At 37.9% G+C, this 17,094-nt stretch overlaps 1 protein-coding gene across 4 annotated transcripts in view; it reads right to left on the bottom strand.

Moving 5' to 3' along the window:
* Window positions 1-16,760, bottom strand: part of LOC123506071 — a 309,236-nt gene extending 292,476 nt beyond the window's left edge. For 2 of the 4 annotated variants that reach the window (XM_045257926.1, XM_045257924.1), the window contains exons 1-3: window positions 16,648-16,760; window positions 16,268-16,403; window positions 4,131-4,268 (exon numbers count right to left, since the gene is read on the bottom strand). In XM_045257926.1, the coding sequence (XP_045113861.1) occupies window positions 4,131-4,268; window positions 16,268-16,403; window positions 16,648-16,673 (300 nt within the window). In that variant the 5' untranslated portion in view covers window positions 16,674-16,760. Of the gene's footprint in view, window positions 1-2,004; window positions 3,863-4,130; window positions 4,269-16,267; window positions 16,404-16,647 lie in introns of those variants that run through there. The other 2 variants (XM_045257925.1, XM_045257927.1) reach the window with 2 other exon arrangements.
* Window positions 16,761-17,094: the final 334 nt, after the last annotated feature.

The following is a 17,094-nucleotide window of genomic DNA, read 5'->3' as shown; positions in this document are numbered from 1 at the left end:
GGTATTTAGCCTAGTGGCACCTCCAGTTGCTGCAGCAACAGTCGTTGTCACCTCATAAAAACACAATGGCCTATCGCGTGCCTCTCAGAAATTTTTAAATCATCTTACGGGTAAACAAAACCTTAAAATGCATATGTGTATATAACATTTTCTGCTTAGAAATGCATGTTCTCTTACCTCTTTCAGTATTTACAGAAAGTCGTGTTACACTCTGGATACGTATATGCACTATATGCACAAGGTACAGTACACCGGTGTACCAATACGTTATGGTTTTTAACGCTCCATACTACAAAACACTATCTCAGGAATGCTGAGTTGCCATCCGCGGTTAACGTGTTAACATAATGAAAGAAATAAGAGGACAATAACCTAAAATTTGGTGTGGGGTCGTCATGGCAAACATGGGGCCATCGGGTAGGGCCATCGTGGTCAGGGGCCGTCATGGTCAAGGGCCATCTTGACCAGGAAACATTGACACTCGTCTCTGACCGTGAAGAAGTTGAATTTTCATATTACAATTTGCTTACTTCCCTTATTTATTTTCCATAATGAATGCAGTACAGTAAGTCCTCGTTATACAGTAGTTCTTTATACGGTAAATTCACAGTTACGGTATTTGGAAATTACTATCCTCGATTCAATATAAGGTAAGAAAATTCAGATACGGTATCCGCTCATGTCATCCGAGAGGGTCTAGAGTGGGAGAGCAGGGGTGATGACGTCATTCATGCCACACCTCCCCGCCACTCACAGTATTGACTTTAACTTGACCACCCTTGGAGCCTGTTATCTCTTCCCTTCCCCCCCTTTTTTTTTTACTGCATTACACATTACTTACATGCATTACTAATTAGATGAATAAATGGAATATTGAAGGGTCTATTGTAAGCACAAATATATTCATAACAATTATGGCAAACATTTAAAGTCTACTACCAGCAGTGAACCATGCAGCAACTGGTAAAGGGCACAGATGGGCCTAGCAAGCTCACTATTAGAGAATGGTGGAAGTCGTATAACACCAAGCACGCCTTAGATAACATCAAGTCATCTTAGAACGAAGTGAAGACATCCACCATGAGCTTGGCATGGAATAAAATAAAGTATGGCCAGAATATGCACATGACTTCCCAGACTTCGCTGAATATGACATCGGTGCAATCAGAAATAAAATAGTAAATCTGTGCCATAGGACTGGCTTTGATGAAGTTGATGATGATGATGTTCAAGATCTTTTGGAAAGCCATGCTGAACCTCTCTCAAATGATGAACTTATATAGGTAGACAAGGCATCACAGGAGGCAGAAAAAGAGGCAGAAAGTGGCCTGGACACCAAAACTCTTAGAGAATGTCTCAGTGGTATCGAAAATAATCTGGAAACCCTGAAGGAACGTGACCTAAATTCTGCCTGGAGTAGAAAAGTGGCTCATGACATAGAGAAAAGTGTCAAGATTTATCAAGAAATCTATGATGAAAAAACAAGAAAAAACAAACAGTCCTCCATCTACGACGATGTCTTATCTCGTCTGCCCACTCAGCGGAAGATGAGTAAGGGCTGAAATCCCTACCGTTCCTTAGCCTCTGGAGGGACATCATCTTCTGATAGAATACATGGCGAGTGAAAGGTAAATAAAAACATTTTGTTTATTTCTTTTGCACAGTACTTTACGTTTTCTTTAAGACTATTTTCATGTATTTTAATTTCTGTATGGGTGACTTTTGACGTGCTGGAACCCATTTTCTACTATTACATGTTATAATGGGTTCGGTATACGGTAATTTCAATTTACGGTAATGTTTTCAGGAACGCATATGTACTGTATAACGAGGACTTACTGTATATCAAAGAAAAACTTATTGGCTTATATAAGAGTGTGCGGTGCTGGCTTGATGGACTCACATGAGAATGTGGTGATTCTTGTTTCTAACCACGAGAAGTTGAATTTTCATTCCATTTTGCTTACTTTCCTGCTTTATTTTCTTATCTTTTATATTTATAGCATAATAGTAGTAGTATATATAGTAATACACAGATAACAGTAGATCTGCATTTGACACAAAATTTGCCGCGCTGCAGTAACGTACCCAAAGCCGGAGAACGGACCTTAAATTTTAAACCTCGAAATCTCGGCTCCTAGCCAACATGAATCTATGAAAATCACTGTGAAGCAAGATAACTGTGTTTAATTCAATGCCTGAAAGCGATATCTAAATCCATACAACCGTGTCATTGTACCGCTCAGTTATACGAGTCAAACACGAGAATTTATATAGTACCAGACGGATGTTTACATACAACTTTAAGCTTACAGCTGTATTTCAAACACAAAATGTAAATTTTGTTTCACTTATAAATTATTTTACATGATTTTGGCTGTCCACTTGCTCATCTCTTCTTCACATCTGTGAGTTTAAGCCTCTTGTCATCACTCTGTGACCGTGTGTTACCTTTTGTGGCGACACCAGTTTTGCGTTTGGCGTGGACATCACTGTTGGTGTCTTACTATCCCACCCTTATATATGTCACAGATGTTGCACTAGTGTACTCTATATAATTTTATTAACAAAAATGCAACTTTTCTTTTTTTAGGAAGACTATTTATAAAGCGCGTAGGCGGGCTTTGTTTTTTTTGTTTTTTACATCATTAACGCGAAGAAATATATTGCAGTAGTCACTATCAGTCACTGCCTAGGCATTGTTTCCTACCATTCTAGTCACTATTAATCATTAATCGGTTTGTTGCAGTCACGTTAGTAATCAGGTGAGTTTAACACTTAACAGCACTCCACAGTACACTTCCACGTCACAGTGATGTCAATAACATGTCACTGTTCTTCACCAGTGTCACTATCTTTTCCCAAACTGACTATCTATATGGCACCAGATGTCATAACTGCAGTCGCTGTCACCAGTTGCACGCGTCTCGGATTACATCCCAGTCACAGCCTCGCACTCTACCATATTGTGTGACCTCTCATCATATTTCACTGTAGTGTTTCACATTGTACACCTCAAGTCACCACTAGCAGTTCTTCTCCACTGTACCACTGACTTAACTCCGCATACAACACTCAGCGTCACCCTACACACGTCACGGTTGGATACACCACTCACAATGTTAAATATGTGTGCATTACACCACTCACAATGTTCACTCCTTATTCACCTCACTGTACTTCATTAATCACTGACCAGTGACATCACTAGTGACTGCATCACACACGCGCATAATAACATTTTCATGTGAGCCTCGACACAAGCTCTTCACACTTTCACTGTAAATCCATTGTTGGACAAAACTCTTTCAACAGCATTCACATTTCACTGTTTCATTGTCTCCACAGATATGTCAAAATGCCTGAACATGCACGTAACAATTATAACCCCTCACTCTTGGCTGCAGCGGTATCCCTAGCACGACTGACTTGAACCGAGTGACTTGAGTGGCTGTCCGTTGGCTAAACCGTTGGCCGTCTCGCTGCTCGCCTGAGATTTTAAAATGACTCATTCGCAGTAGACTTACCACAAATATGTACATAATAATAATAATAATAATAATAATAATAATAATAATAATAATAATAATAATAATAATAATGTTTCCTCTAGATAGAGGTCAGCCGAGCCCTTAATCTGGTGCACCTCACAGCCTCCACAAATGCACATGCCTTCCCACTGCTGCAGTATTTAGTAATGATTAGTATTTCCTTAAAAAATGCACCTTATACTGTATAAAACTTTACAGAATTATAACTTTAACTGTCAGCTGCCGCATACTACCAGTCGACCGCTTTGGGTACGTTACTGCAGTGGCGGCACGGCTCCGCAGTTCCGTGTCAAATCCAGATCTACTGTTATCTGTGAGTAATAGTATTCAAAAAGTAAGATATTAGGTGGAAAATAAAATTTTTGGGGTCTTGGGAGGTGGTTTGGAACAAATGATAATTACTTCCATATGAATACATGTATTTTGATGCTTTGGAGTAAGAACGTTTTGGAGTAAGAACACAATTTTGAACGGATTAAGTTCGTATTCCAAGGCACCACTGTATGTGCAATGTGTCTGTATCTTTCTAAATGCCATATCTCAGTCATTCATACAACTGTCACAAGAAATCTGTCTTACTTCATCATGAGTGTAGATGTCAAGGTAGCATGAAGGTGACACACACTGGCGAACACAGCGAGTGTGGTGTACTCCACGCAGTTCAAGGCATCGTGGAGACTGAGCACATGCTACCTCATACTCAGACCAAACCTTTTCCTGAAACAAGAAAAATATGAAACTTCCACCATATGAAAAAAAAAAAAAAAAAAAAAAAAAAAAAATAGGTTGTATACTTTAAATTACCAAAACACTCTGAAAAGTAAAAAATTAAGATAAAAACAGGTTAAACAAATAGGAAAATAAGAATCAAGACAAATAAGTGGCAACTATAAAATTACTATTCCACTTATATACAGTAGATGAATAAAGACAAAACCATCCAAACAGTTTTCAAGGCACAAAAAGACTCGGAAACATATTTCAATAGTTACACTAATAAAATGCAATCCAAAAATGCTAATTGAAAACATCACTATTAATGGTCCATACTAGGTTGAATTAATGAAATGCTTAAGTAGAGATATATGTGGAGGCAGAAAATATGAGGTGAAATTGTCCTCCTAGGAAAAGTTTCCTGTACAGGTTCAAGAAAAAAAACATAAATAAATATGTAAATATGGAACCTTAGTTTGTGAATACAACTGTTCACTAACAAATCAACTTATGAACATTATTTTATAATTATTTTTGCATCAGTTCACAAACAGTGTTTTAGTGTAAGGATGGTAACCTATCACACAAAACCAGATGCCAACTATAGTCAGGTCACTCTAAACAGGCCATGGGCAGTCCTCTTTTTGATAGTTAATCTTTCACCACTGCCAAATTTCCACAGTTCACCGGCCCTTTTTTCAACCCCAACCCAGGATTGATTGGTGAGTCAGGTCAGGTCAGGTAGAGGTTTCAGCAAGGTCACACTCCCCAGCTCATATGCTATGTTCAAGATGGGGAGAGACCTTTATACATAAAACACGCCTTGATTTTTACCTCAACGGTGATGTAGATCAAAAGTTTGAATGATTTTGGAAATACGTACACCAGTTTATATAGAAAAAGAGGGAGTGAAAGATAAAGGTTGCAATAGTGAGGGAATTCTGGTGAGGCTCAGGGCCATACCTAAACTGCCACATTAGACTGACCTGACTTGGTGAGAGTTTGTAATAAATTTGAGAATCTATCACCTTACTGTAACTTGCAGATAATTATCATACATCAGCAATTTCCTTAGGCATCATATCTTCCCAATGATTTTGCAGTGCCAGTTTAACCTAGTAGCACATAAGGCACTTGCTACAGACCCCATGCTTCAGGGAACCCAAAGGGGATGTAAAAAAAATAAATAATTATAATAATCAAGTTTTTGCCCTTAGGCACATAAGCCCAAGACAAAATAATTACTAATTTTCCTGAAGTTTTTATTTTATTATAGTTATGTTATACAGGCAACCCCCACTTAACGAATGATCACACAACAAAATTTTGCTATAACGAACGTTTCCTTTTACTACCATCAGCTCATATAACGAACACCAAACTTGCGTTCGCGGCCCTAATCAACAACAAAAACAAACTTGTGTTTCATATTCCTACATAGTTGTAAATAATATAACAATATAACCTTTAACTTACCTGAATGACCATAAACAATGATTGGTTGAAAACTCGATAATATGCTTTGAAATGTACGAAAACTCAAGTTACGTACAAAATCAACTTACGTCATGTTTCAGGAACATAACTCTGACGTAAACAGAGACCTTACTGCATATATATATATATATATATATATATATATATATATATATATATATATATATATATATACATATATATATATATATATATATATATATATATATATATATATATATATATATATATACAGTAATACTCCGCTTAACGAACAGGATAGCGGGTGTCAAAGCTGTTTGTAGAGTGAAAATTCATTAAGCTAACATAATTTTCCCATAGGAAATAATGGAAATAGGGCGGGATGCGTTCTGGGCTGGTCCCCAACATACCACATGGGTTAAAAAAAAATATTATATATACGTTTGGCAGCATATTGGGCCACCAGTGTACCACTACTTTTATGATATCATATGAGTCATTGGAAGTTAGAGGAGCTACATACAAAGTCTCTCACATTATCACATTTATGTTCATAAAACAACATTTCTATTAGCTTTTTACAAACCTTTCCCCCAAGAAAGGATTGTTTGTAATGCATAAAGTGAAATCTTACATGGAATACCAAAAAAATAAAACAGAGATGAGATCAGCAACAGACGAAGCGGGAGACTCACGGCGACTCAGCCGCTTCTTCTTCTTCTTGTGACCCTTTTAGCTTGGCATGTCGTCTTTCCCCATGATATTTGTTTCCACTCCTCTATTGCCTGCTATAATGGATATCATATCTTAATATTTATATACGCTCATGCCATGAGGATAACCTCGACTCCGTGGCACTGAGTGATAGTGAATTATTAATGAAATACCGCGGTATTTCATTAGTAATTCACTATCACTCAGTGCCACGGAGACAAGGTTATCCTCATGGCATAAGCGTATATGAATACTAAGATATGATATCCATTATAACGAGCAAGAAGTGGCTATAAACATCACGATGAAAGTAAAACGCAAGCAAAAGGGTCACAAGAAGAAGAAGAAGCGGCCGAGTCACCACAAGTCTCCTGCTTCGTCTGTTGCTGATCTCATCTATGCTTTATTTTTTGGTATTCCATGTAAGATTTCACTTTATACATTACAAAACAATTCTTTCTTTGGGGCAAGGTTTGTAAAAAGCTAATAGAAATGTTGTTTTGTGAACATAAATGCATATATAAGACAGTAACACCCCCTCGAGAGATGGTGTTCCCAGCAACATCAGAGCAACCTGATAGCAACTTTGTCACCGTCCCTCCAAGCGTTCATGGATGCCATTTCGCGGCAGAAGGTTGCTATGATGTTGTTAAAGAATCTTGGATCCAGCTCCAGGAGCACTAGAGACAGAGGCGGGGAGCCAGCCAATCACAGCGAAGCTATTTCATTCGGTCCCTCACCCAACAAATTCAAACCCAGAAAATTTGCTAAAACGGACATGGTTGTACGTTATGCAGACTTTATGGTCTAACTTTATATAGTACGTTAAACCGGAAATTCGTTAGATGAACGTTCGTTAAGCGGAGTATTACTGTGTGTATATATATATATATATATATATATATATATATATATATATATATATATATATATATATATATATATATATATATATATACACAGTAAGCCCCCGCACTTGGCGAATTAATTAGTCTGGCGAAACTACCGCCAAATGCGAATTTCGCCAAACACAAGTTCCTTATACCACATAAATTGCCTAAAAAATGCCTCAATCAGTCTTTGGTCATTACCAAAGTCCCTCTTTTGACCCATAAAATACCATCTTTTGAGCTGAAATAAATCTTTTGCCTTCACATATTAGAACACATGTACAAAACAGACCAATAAACAATAAATAAAGCTAATAAGACATGACATAAAGGCTGTAACTAACCTTAAATAGAGTGAAGATAGGCTTGCTTGGCTGGGGAGGTCGGAATGGCAGTGGGGGCAGCTTAGTTGCTACCACCACTTTCCTAATTGCTCTTCCCCTCCTCCCCCATAATCCCCTTAGCAACCATTTGACTTGCCAGATCATCCACTTCACTGAAGCCAAAAAAGTCTGCATGTAGGTGCTGTTCTTGCGGCTGTTCCTCTGGCGCATCGAGTGGGGGGGCATTATCAAGGATTTACTACCCTCAATTCGATATACAGTATGAAAAATTCACAGATACGGTATCCGCTCATGTCATCCGAGCGGGCCCAGAGTGGAGAAGCAGGGGTGATGACGTCATCCACGCCACACCTCCCCACCACTCACAGTACTGACTTTAACTTGACCACCCTTGGAGCCTGTTATCTCTTCCCCTCCCCCACTTTTTTTTTTTACTGCATTACATATTACTTACACACATTACTAATTAGATGAATAAATGGAATATTACAGGGTCCATTGTAAATACAAATATATTCATAATAATTATGGCAAACATTTTAAAGTCTACTACTAGCGGCAAAACATGCAGCAGCTGATAAAGGGCACAGATGGGCCTGGTAAGCCCACTATCAGGGAATGGTGGAAGTCATATAACATCAAGCACGCCTTAGATAACATCAAGTCATCTTGGGACGAAGTGAAGACGTCTACCATGAACTTGATGTGGAATAAAGTATGGCCAGAATGCGCGCATGACTTCCCAGGCTTCGCTGAAGACGACATCGGTGCGATCAGAAATGACATAGTAAATCTGTGCCATAGGACTGGCTTCGATAAAGTTGATGATGATGATGTTCAAGATATTTTGGAAAGCCATGCTGAACCTCTCTCAAATGATGAACTTAAAGAGCTAGACAAGGCATCACAGGAGGCAGAAGAAGAGGGAGACAAGAAAGAAGAACCTGTGCGTGGCCTGGACATCAAAACTCTTAGAGAATGTCTCGGTGGTATCGAAAAAAATCTGGAAACCCTGAAGGAACGTGACCCAAATCCTGCCAGGAGTAGCAAAGTGGCTCATGACGTAGAGAAAAGTGCCAAGATTTATCAAGAAACCTATGATGAAAAAACAAGAAAAACCAAACAGTCCTCCATCTACTCGTTCTTCAAGCCAGTCAGACATGCCCTGTCACACCTGCCAACCCCACTACAGCTGGCCCTTCCACATCCGCTGCTGACGGTTCTACAGCTGGATATACAGTGGAGACTCAATTCTTGAACTTAATTAGTTCCAAATGGCTTTTTGAGTATTAAAAAGTTTGACTATTAATACCTGTAAATCAGGTAATTTGTTCTAATCTTATCAAAACCTACAGTTATAAAAAATTTAAATGTATTTTTTTTTTACAATTTTGATTTGTACATAGCATAAGTGAAGGCTGATGATGGATAATTTAGAAGAAGAGGGGAGAAGGGTGGGGAGGAGGAGGGAGGTCGCCAGAGGACGAGTCAGCATCCATGAAAACTTTTTTGTAACTTTTCTCTTGGTGTGATTCTTGTGAATCCATTAATGGAGTGCTGGGGGTCACTAACACTTGCACTCTCATCAGATTCCTTATTTTCGCCTCTAAAAAGCACTTTGGTGCCATTGTAAGTTTCTAAATGAAAAACTACCGACAACACAGAAGAATGTTGTTTTTCTCAAGAGTATGGTAGAACTAGGGATGCGCACCGGCATCCGGTACACCGGTACTACAGTAATACCGGTATTGCCGGTATTACCAACAATACAGTATCAGTACGGTGCATTAGCTGCTGTGATAAGGGAGATGAGAGAGCTTTTGTATACGACCAAATGTGGGGCCGTTTGATTACCAGATATTTTCAACACTAATAAGCCTTTGGTGTTAATGTAAGTTTATAGATAAAAAATACAGGCAAGTTTGGTGTTCGTTAAATGAGCTGATGGTAGTAAAATGAAACGTTCGTTGTAGTGGAATTTTGTTGTGTGAACTTTCATTAGGGGGTTGCCTGTATATATATATATATATATATATATATATATATATATATATATATATATATATATATATATATATATATATATATATATATATATATATATATATATATATATATATATATATATATATATATATATATATATATATATATATATATATATATATATATAAAATAAAAGCTAAACTTTATTTAGTGTTCTTACCTTGGGAGCAGACATTTTTCACCGACTGAGATGAACAGCAAAGTAGGAGGGAGGGAGGAAGGGATGCATGCACTATTCACACAGAAACATTAAACATAAATTAAAACTGCACTTTCTTAAAAAAATAAATAACAAATAAATAAATAAATAAATAAATAAATAAATAAATAAAAAAAAAGTTCAGTAAATTTGGTCGCTGATTGGCTGGCGTCCCTCTTGTGTCGGGACGCAAGCTGGGAAGAGCTAAGAGATTGTCTGCCTGTACGTTTAGCGTGGGTGCCATTTCTTTGATGAAGCATTATTCATCAAAGAAAAGGCACCCACGCTAAACGTACAGGCAGACAATCTCTTAGCTCTTCCCAGCTTGTGCCCCGACACGAGAGGATCCCAGCCAACACCTAGAGACGCCAGCCAATCAGCGACCAGCAGTGAGTCGGAGTAGCAGACAGCAAGAACCAATCAGATACTCACACGCACCTACTACCTGCCCGGCTCGGAGATATAAGCACGCCTGCGTGGCCAGCTCAGCACATTCTCACCTACACTGAGAAGTTCCGCTACTGAAGAAGGCTCTAGGAGCCGAAATCCTGGATTTAGCAAAGAAAATGATCACCTATGGAGAGGTCATAAGCAGACTTTCTAAAGAGAATAAGACTCTCTTAAGGAATAAAGAGAATACCCTCAAGAAAATAGTGAATGCTGAATTAGCTATCACTTTTAATAATACATGTATAAGAGAAAACCTCCTGCCCATTTATACCTTCAATATATATATATATATATATATATATATATATATATATATATATATATATATATATATATATATATATATATATATATATATATATATATATATATATATATATATATATATATATATATATATATATATATATATATATATATATATATATATATATATATATATATATATATATATATATATATATATATATATATATATATACACACACAGTAATACTCCGCTTAACGAACATTCGTTTAACGAATTTCTGGTTTAATGTACTATATAAAGTTAGACCAAAAATCCACATAACATATAACCACATCCGTTTTAGCTAATTTTCTGGGTTTGAATTTGCCGGGTGAGGGACCGAACGCGGTAGTTTCGGTGTGATTGGCTGGTTCCCCGCCTCTGTCTCTAGTGCTCCTGGAGCTGGATTCAAGATTCTTTAACATCAGAGCAACCTCTTGCAGCGAAATGGCATCCATGAACGCTTGGAGGGACGGTGACAAGGTTGCTTTCAGGTTCCTCTGAGGTTGCTGGGAACAGAGGTGTTACTGTCTTATATATGCATTTATGTTCACAAAACAACATTTCTATTAGCTTTTTACAAACCTTGCCCCAAGAAAGGATTGTTTTGTAATGCATAAAGTGAAATCTTACATCTTACTTTCATCATGATGTTTATGTTTTCACTCCTCTCTTGCCTGCTATAATGAATATCATATCTTAGTATTCATATATGCTCATGACACGAGGATAACCTTGACTCCGTGGCACTGAGTGATAGTGAATTACTAATGAAATACTGCAGTATTTCATTAATAATTCACTATCACTCAGTGCCACGGAGTCGAGGTTATCCTCATGTCATGAGCGTATATGAATACTAAGATATGATATCCATTATAGTAGGCAATAGAGGAGTGGAAACAAATATCATGGGGAAAGACAACACACAGGCTAAAAGGGTCACAAGAAGAAGAAGCGGCCGAGTCACTGCGAGTCTCCCGCTTCGTCTGTGGCTGATCTCATCTCTGCTTTATTTTTTGGTATTCCATGTAAGATTTTACTTTATGCATTACAAAACAATCCTTTCTTGGGGGAAAGGTTTGTAAAAAGCTAATAGAAGTGTTGTTTTGTGAACATAAATGCGGGAATGTAAGAGAATTTGTACGTAGCTCCTCTAACTTCCAATGACTCATATGACATCATAAAAGTAGTGGTAAGCCAGTGGCCCAATATGCTGCCAAACGCATATACAATTTTTTTTTTTTAACCCCATGTGGTATGTTGGGGACCAGCCCAGAACACATCTCCCCTATTTCCATTATTTCCTATGGGAAAATTACATCCGCTTAACGAATTTTCGCTCTATGAACAGCTTTGACACCCCCTATCCTGTTCATTAAGCAGAGTATTACTGTATGTATGTATGTATATATATATATATATATATATATATATATATATATATATATATATATATATATATATATATATATATATATATACTCATTCTTTTATGCTTCTACTTGTCAATGGGACATCCTTGCAAGACTCTGTCAAATAAGTCTCCCCTTTCTCTGCCCAAAAGAATGTGTTACACTAGGACTAGACGGTGTGCTTCAGCGGATGTAACTTCAGCTCTCCATGAATGTGTTGGAAGACATTGCTGACGATACTGATGTCAAGCCTGAATGCAGACAACAGGCTAAAGGACTCTTGGTAACAATGAAAACATTGGAGACAGGACTTTAATCATGCTGTGGGATCAGATTCTGGAAAGATTTCAGAAAACCCGTGTTTCCTTGCAGTCATCAGATCAGGACTTAAATTCTGCTTGTGCATTGTATAAATCTTTGCAAGGTTATGTTGAAGCTCTTCAACCAGATTTCACAGCTTTTGAAGACTGGAATCACTAACACAAGGGCATTTCACAACAAAGATAGAGGAATAACAAGTACGACCACTTCGATGGTTTGACCTCAGATGATAGCAGCATAGAATCCATCAAACCATCTGAATCATTCAGAATTGGAGCTTTTCCGGTTATTGTGGACAGCTTGGTTGCCGCTCTCTCAAAAAGGCAGATAGCGCATGAGTTGAAAATTATGTCTGGGTTTCTTTGAGAGCTGCCAAAACTAATCCAGATGAAGTAATGGCTGGCGCAACAAAACTTATTCACGCTTAGCCTGAACACTTGGAAAAGGAGTTTAACCCCTTCAGTACCATGACGTATTTCCTTATTCATTCTGCTTATTATCTGGCGATTTTATTCACCTTCAGAAACTTGATTGGGGATTAGAATAGTTAAGACTGTGGCCATTAATCTTCTGATCTCCATAGACCTTTGCTAATGTCAACAAAATGGTCTAATCGTACACAAATCTCAAGGTAAAAATGTATCCCAGTATTGAAGGGGTTAAAGAGGAACTCATCCAGTTTAGTGAACTTTTGAAAACTGACCTATACGAACTGACACTGTATTGCCTGATTGCTGATCATTCTTTTGGGTCTTGTTTTCCTAATTTCAAGATCATATTGAAGATCTATTTAACTCTCATGGTTACCAACTGCAGTGGTGAACGCTCCTTTTTAAAATTAAAGAGAATCAAGAACAAAGTAAGAGTCAGTACAGGTCAAATAAGGTTGAACCATCTCTCTGTAATGAGTTTTGAGCAAGAGTTACTGAGGGAAATTAACACATCAAGGATAATTGAGGAGTTTTCTTCCCAGGCTCGTAAGTGTATCATGTGAGCCATGTAACTAGTTATGTGAAGTGCACTCAGTTAAGCAAATGGTTCTAATATTCTCCGAGCCAGCACAAATAGTCTATTGGCTTGGGTACTGGACTGGTATGCTTGGCATTGTTCTTCAAAAAGCAATAAAAAGTGTACCAGATGAAACCCTCTGTTTTTCAGCCGAGTCCTCCCAGCCACGCTGCTTAGCAGTTCTTTTAAAATTCTTCGGATATTTTTTTTTCGTCTCTTCAAAGGTAAGTGCAGGATGGGGGTGATATAACATATATACAGTAAGTCCTCCTTACACGGTACTTCGTTATCCAGTAAATTTACAGTTACAGTGTTTGGCAATTACTAGCCTCGATTCTATTAATGGTAAGAAAAATTCACAAATACAGTATCCGCTCCTGTTTTGTTTAAACCGTACCGTAGCGCCACCACGCTGCGTGGCCACCACAATAATCAGTCTCTTCCCGCGTTTCCCACTGAACACAAGTGAAATCCTTACGGTGTGTTTTTTGTGGATATTATTATCACGACGCACAGTGATGCATCCATAATGGCCCCAAAACATTATGCAGACACTGCTGGAGTTGAAAAGGCAAAGTGAAAGAGGAGTAGTCTGACATTGGAGGTAAAATTAAATATTTTGAAGAGGAAAGAGCAGGGAGAAGGTACATCTTGGGCCTAGCCCAGTCGACAGTCTGAAAGGTGTTAAAGAATTGTGAGGCTATAAAAAAAAGCTGGGGAGAATGCAATGGATCTGTAGACCAGAGCCTCATCTGCCCACTTAGCGGAAGATGAGTAAGGGCTGAAATCCCTACTGTCCCTTAGCCTTGGGAGGGTCATCTGATAGAATATGTGGCGAATGAAAGGTAAATAAAAAAATATTCTATTTATTTCTTTTGCACAGTACTTTACATTATTTTATATGACTAATTTCATGTATTTTCATGTCTGTGGTTGTGACTTTTGATGTACTGGAATACATCTTCTATTATTACATGTTATAATGGGTTGGGTATATGGTAATTTCAATTTGTGGTAAGGTTTTCAGGAACGCATATGTACCGTATAACGAGGACTTACTATATATATACACATATATATGTATATGTATATATATATATATATATATATATATATATATATATATATATATATATATATATATATATATATATATGCAGATGGAGGGACCCGCTGTTCTTTGTGCTATGGGCCCCACAGCTCCTTAAACCACCCCTGATCAGTGGGAAATTTTTGTGCAAAATGACTGGCACCCAATGGGTTTGGCTAAGTTAGGTTGGGTTAAAATATCATTTTACATTAGGTCTGAGTATAGTTATTAATTGTGTAGCAAAGGGAGCATTTCTGAGAATACCATATGGCTAGATTTAGAAACACAGCTGAGTGCACTCGTACAGACCTGGGTAAAATCCCAGTGGGACCATTGGTCTTGACACCAGAGGGGATAAATAAAAAAGAAATCATTCTATGTATAGATATCTAAAAAAATAAGTATTTTTGCTTTGCTCTAGCTGGATCATACTACCATTACAAGCAGTGGACATCCCTTCCTTAACTCATTTCCAAACAAAGCCTTTCATGATGAACTTATCAATCCTTTATTCATTCTATAATAATAAATGTACAATATCTATTCAAAACACATACACAATCAATGTGCAAAATGTCCATATTGAAGACTATTGTATGATTCACAAATCCAGCAAAATGATGTTAAACTAAACTTTCCTTGTCCAACTAATTACCAGTATTAGATGGTGTGTCCTTTATTGTCAACTGACCAGTTAATTTGAATCAGGATGTAAATAACTAGTTGGCCTGCCAGGTGACTAGACCAAGGACCCACCCAGGCAGCGTAATGATCCAAACCATATGAGATGCTCCTTGAAGAATTTCTAACCCCACTAGGATTCAAGTTTTAACTGCAGGCACATAAGTTTCATGTAGGAATCTAGGCGGCCAGTCGATTACCTCCCCAATGAGGAGGACGAACCAAGTGACCTCAGCTATATTGACGTTGACCTGCCTGGCAGGAACAATTATTTAGAGGTCATCTACCGAGCCTGTGTTCAGCCCTTTTACCAGGTACAGTGTTATAGTAGGATCAATGCATACTTAGCAATTATGAGTATAGGTTATATCATGTGTGACTGCCTGGTAGAGGTCACCTTGATCCAGTCCAGAAGGGACACAGGACAGTTTAGGGGGTGTCATAGGCTGTGTGACATGGATTACTCAGTGTGAGTGCAGTGTGTGTGAGAGTGGTGTACCTTCAAATATATGTATTCACCCTCAGCAAGCCTGTTTAAGTCTGTTCCCCTGTCCCTGGGTGGCCCTGAGTGAAACTTCATTAGCTGTGACACAACCAGCCTGCATGCCTCACCACTCGCTACCTGCTACCACATAATGTATGGTTCTACTGCTACAGAAGGACCCCACAATCTCCAAGAGTGCCTGAGCTGTTCCCAAAACCTAACAGAAGAGGGATCATAGGAAGAAATACAGTCCAATTATCCCTAATTACCAATTCAGTAAATATTTACAAAAGATCCTTCTTTGCCAAACATGGTGATTCATCTCTTAAGACCTTTTTGCAAAATGCGAAATTTGGTCTCTTTGGTATCCCTGACCAACTAAACCAAAACAAACTTAAATTAAGCTAACCTAACCTAAACCTAATCTAACCCTGTTTCTGTCACGGTGTGCTGATTTTCAAAAGTAATGAGTCTACAGTAACAGAGTGTGAATAAATAAAAACAAATCATAAACGTGAAGTACAGTGAGTATACTACCATAACATGCAGTCAAGTCATGCACTACTGACAAGGAACGATAGTAAACACTAACCCCAAGTCATCACAAACTTACATTACTGACAGTTTCCTTGTACGGAAACTGAGTGAAGGTGTAGGTCACACTCTGGGCACCAGCACTCCTACACGCCATCAGGCCCACAAGTGTCACTGCTACGACTATGCGTCTTAATTTGCAGAAGCTTTCGCCTCTGAAATGGAAAACATCACTCGATAATAATCTGTTGGAAACGTTTTGATTGAATTAGACCACCTCAACCAATACTGCAGTAATTGTCACTTCGAACTGTGAACAAATTGGAATAAAATCAACGTTGACATTACAAAGCACCTATGCCTAAAGCAAATGTCATCGTTAAGGAAACTGTTGCCCGTGGTAAAACATTACACACTTCCCAAGTAAAGACAAGAATAAGAGCGTAACATAAATCTTACAAGAGAACAATTCCACCTTTCGCCATCTTGAGTTGTTTTGGTCACAAAGGTGATCTTCCACTGGGGATAGAAACTACCAACTTAAATATCAATTATGAATCTTACATAAAACTCAATTTATAGAAAATCAGAATCCAAATTACATCATATTTGGCTTGTTGAAATTAATACAGACGGACGCTAACTCAGTCAAAATTAAAGTTGACCAATGTAGACCGGTAAGTAGGTAACCTATATCGTAGAAGTACGTACCATGCACCAGAAATCAGGTAAAATGTTAAAAGGAATTTACTTATTTACCTACCCAACCGTAAGTATTGAATAAGAACTTAATAAAATATGCAGATGAGTTTATAATATTATAGACTCTAAAACCATACTCCAACCAAATCCCTTCACTGCCCAGCCCAAGACCTCAAGTAAGGTAAAGCTGGGCAGGTTCAAACG

This window comes from Portunus trituberculatus, chromosome 19, assembly GCF_017591435.1.
Source record: "Portunus trituberculatus isolate SZX2019 chromosome 19, ASM1759143v1, whole genome shotgun sequence".
Taxonomy (NCBI): Eukaryota; Metazoa; Arthropoda; class Malacostraca; order Decapoda; family Portunidae; genus Portunus; species Portunus trituberculatus.
The sequence above is the reverse complement of the archived record's forward strand: the minus strand, read 5'-3'. Positions and strand labels throughout refer to the sequence as shown.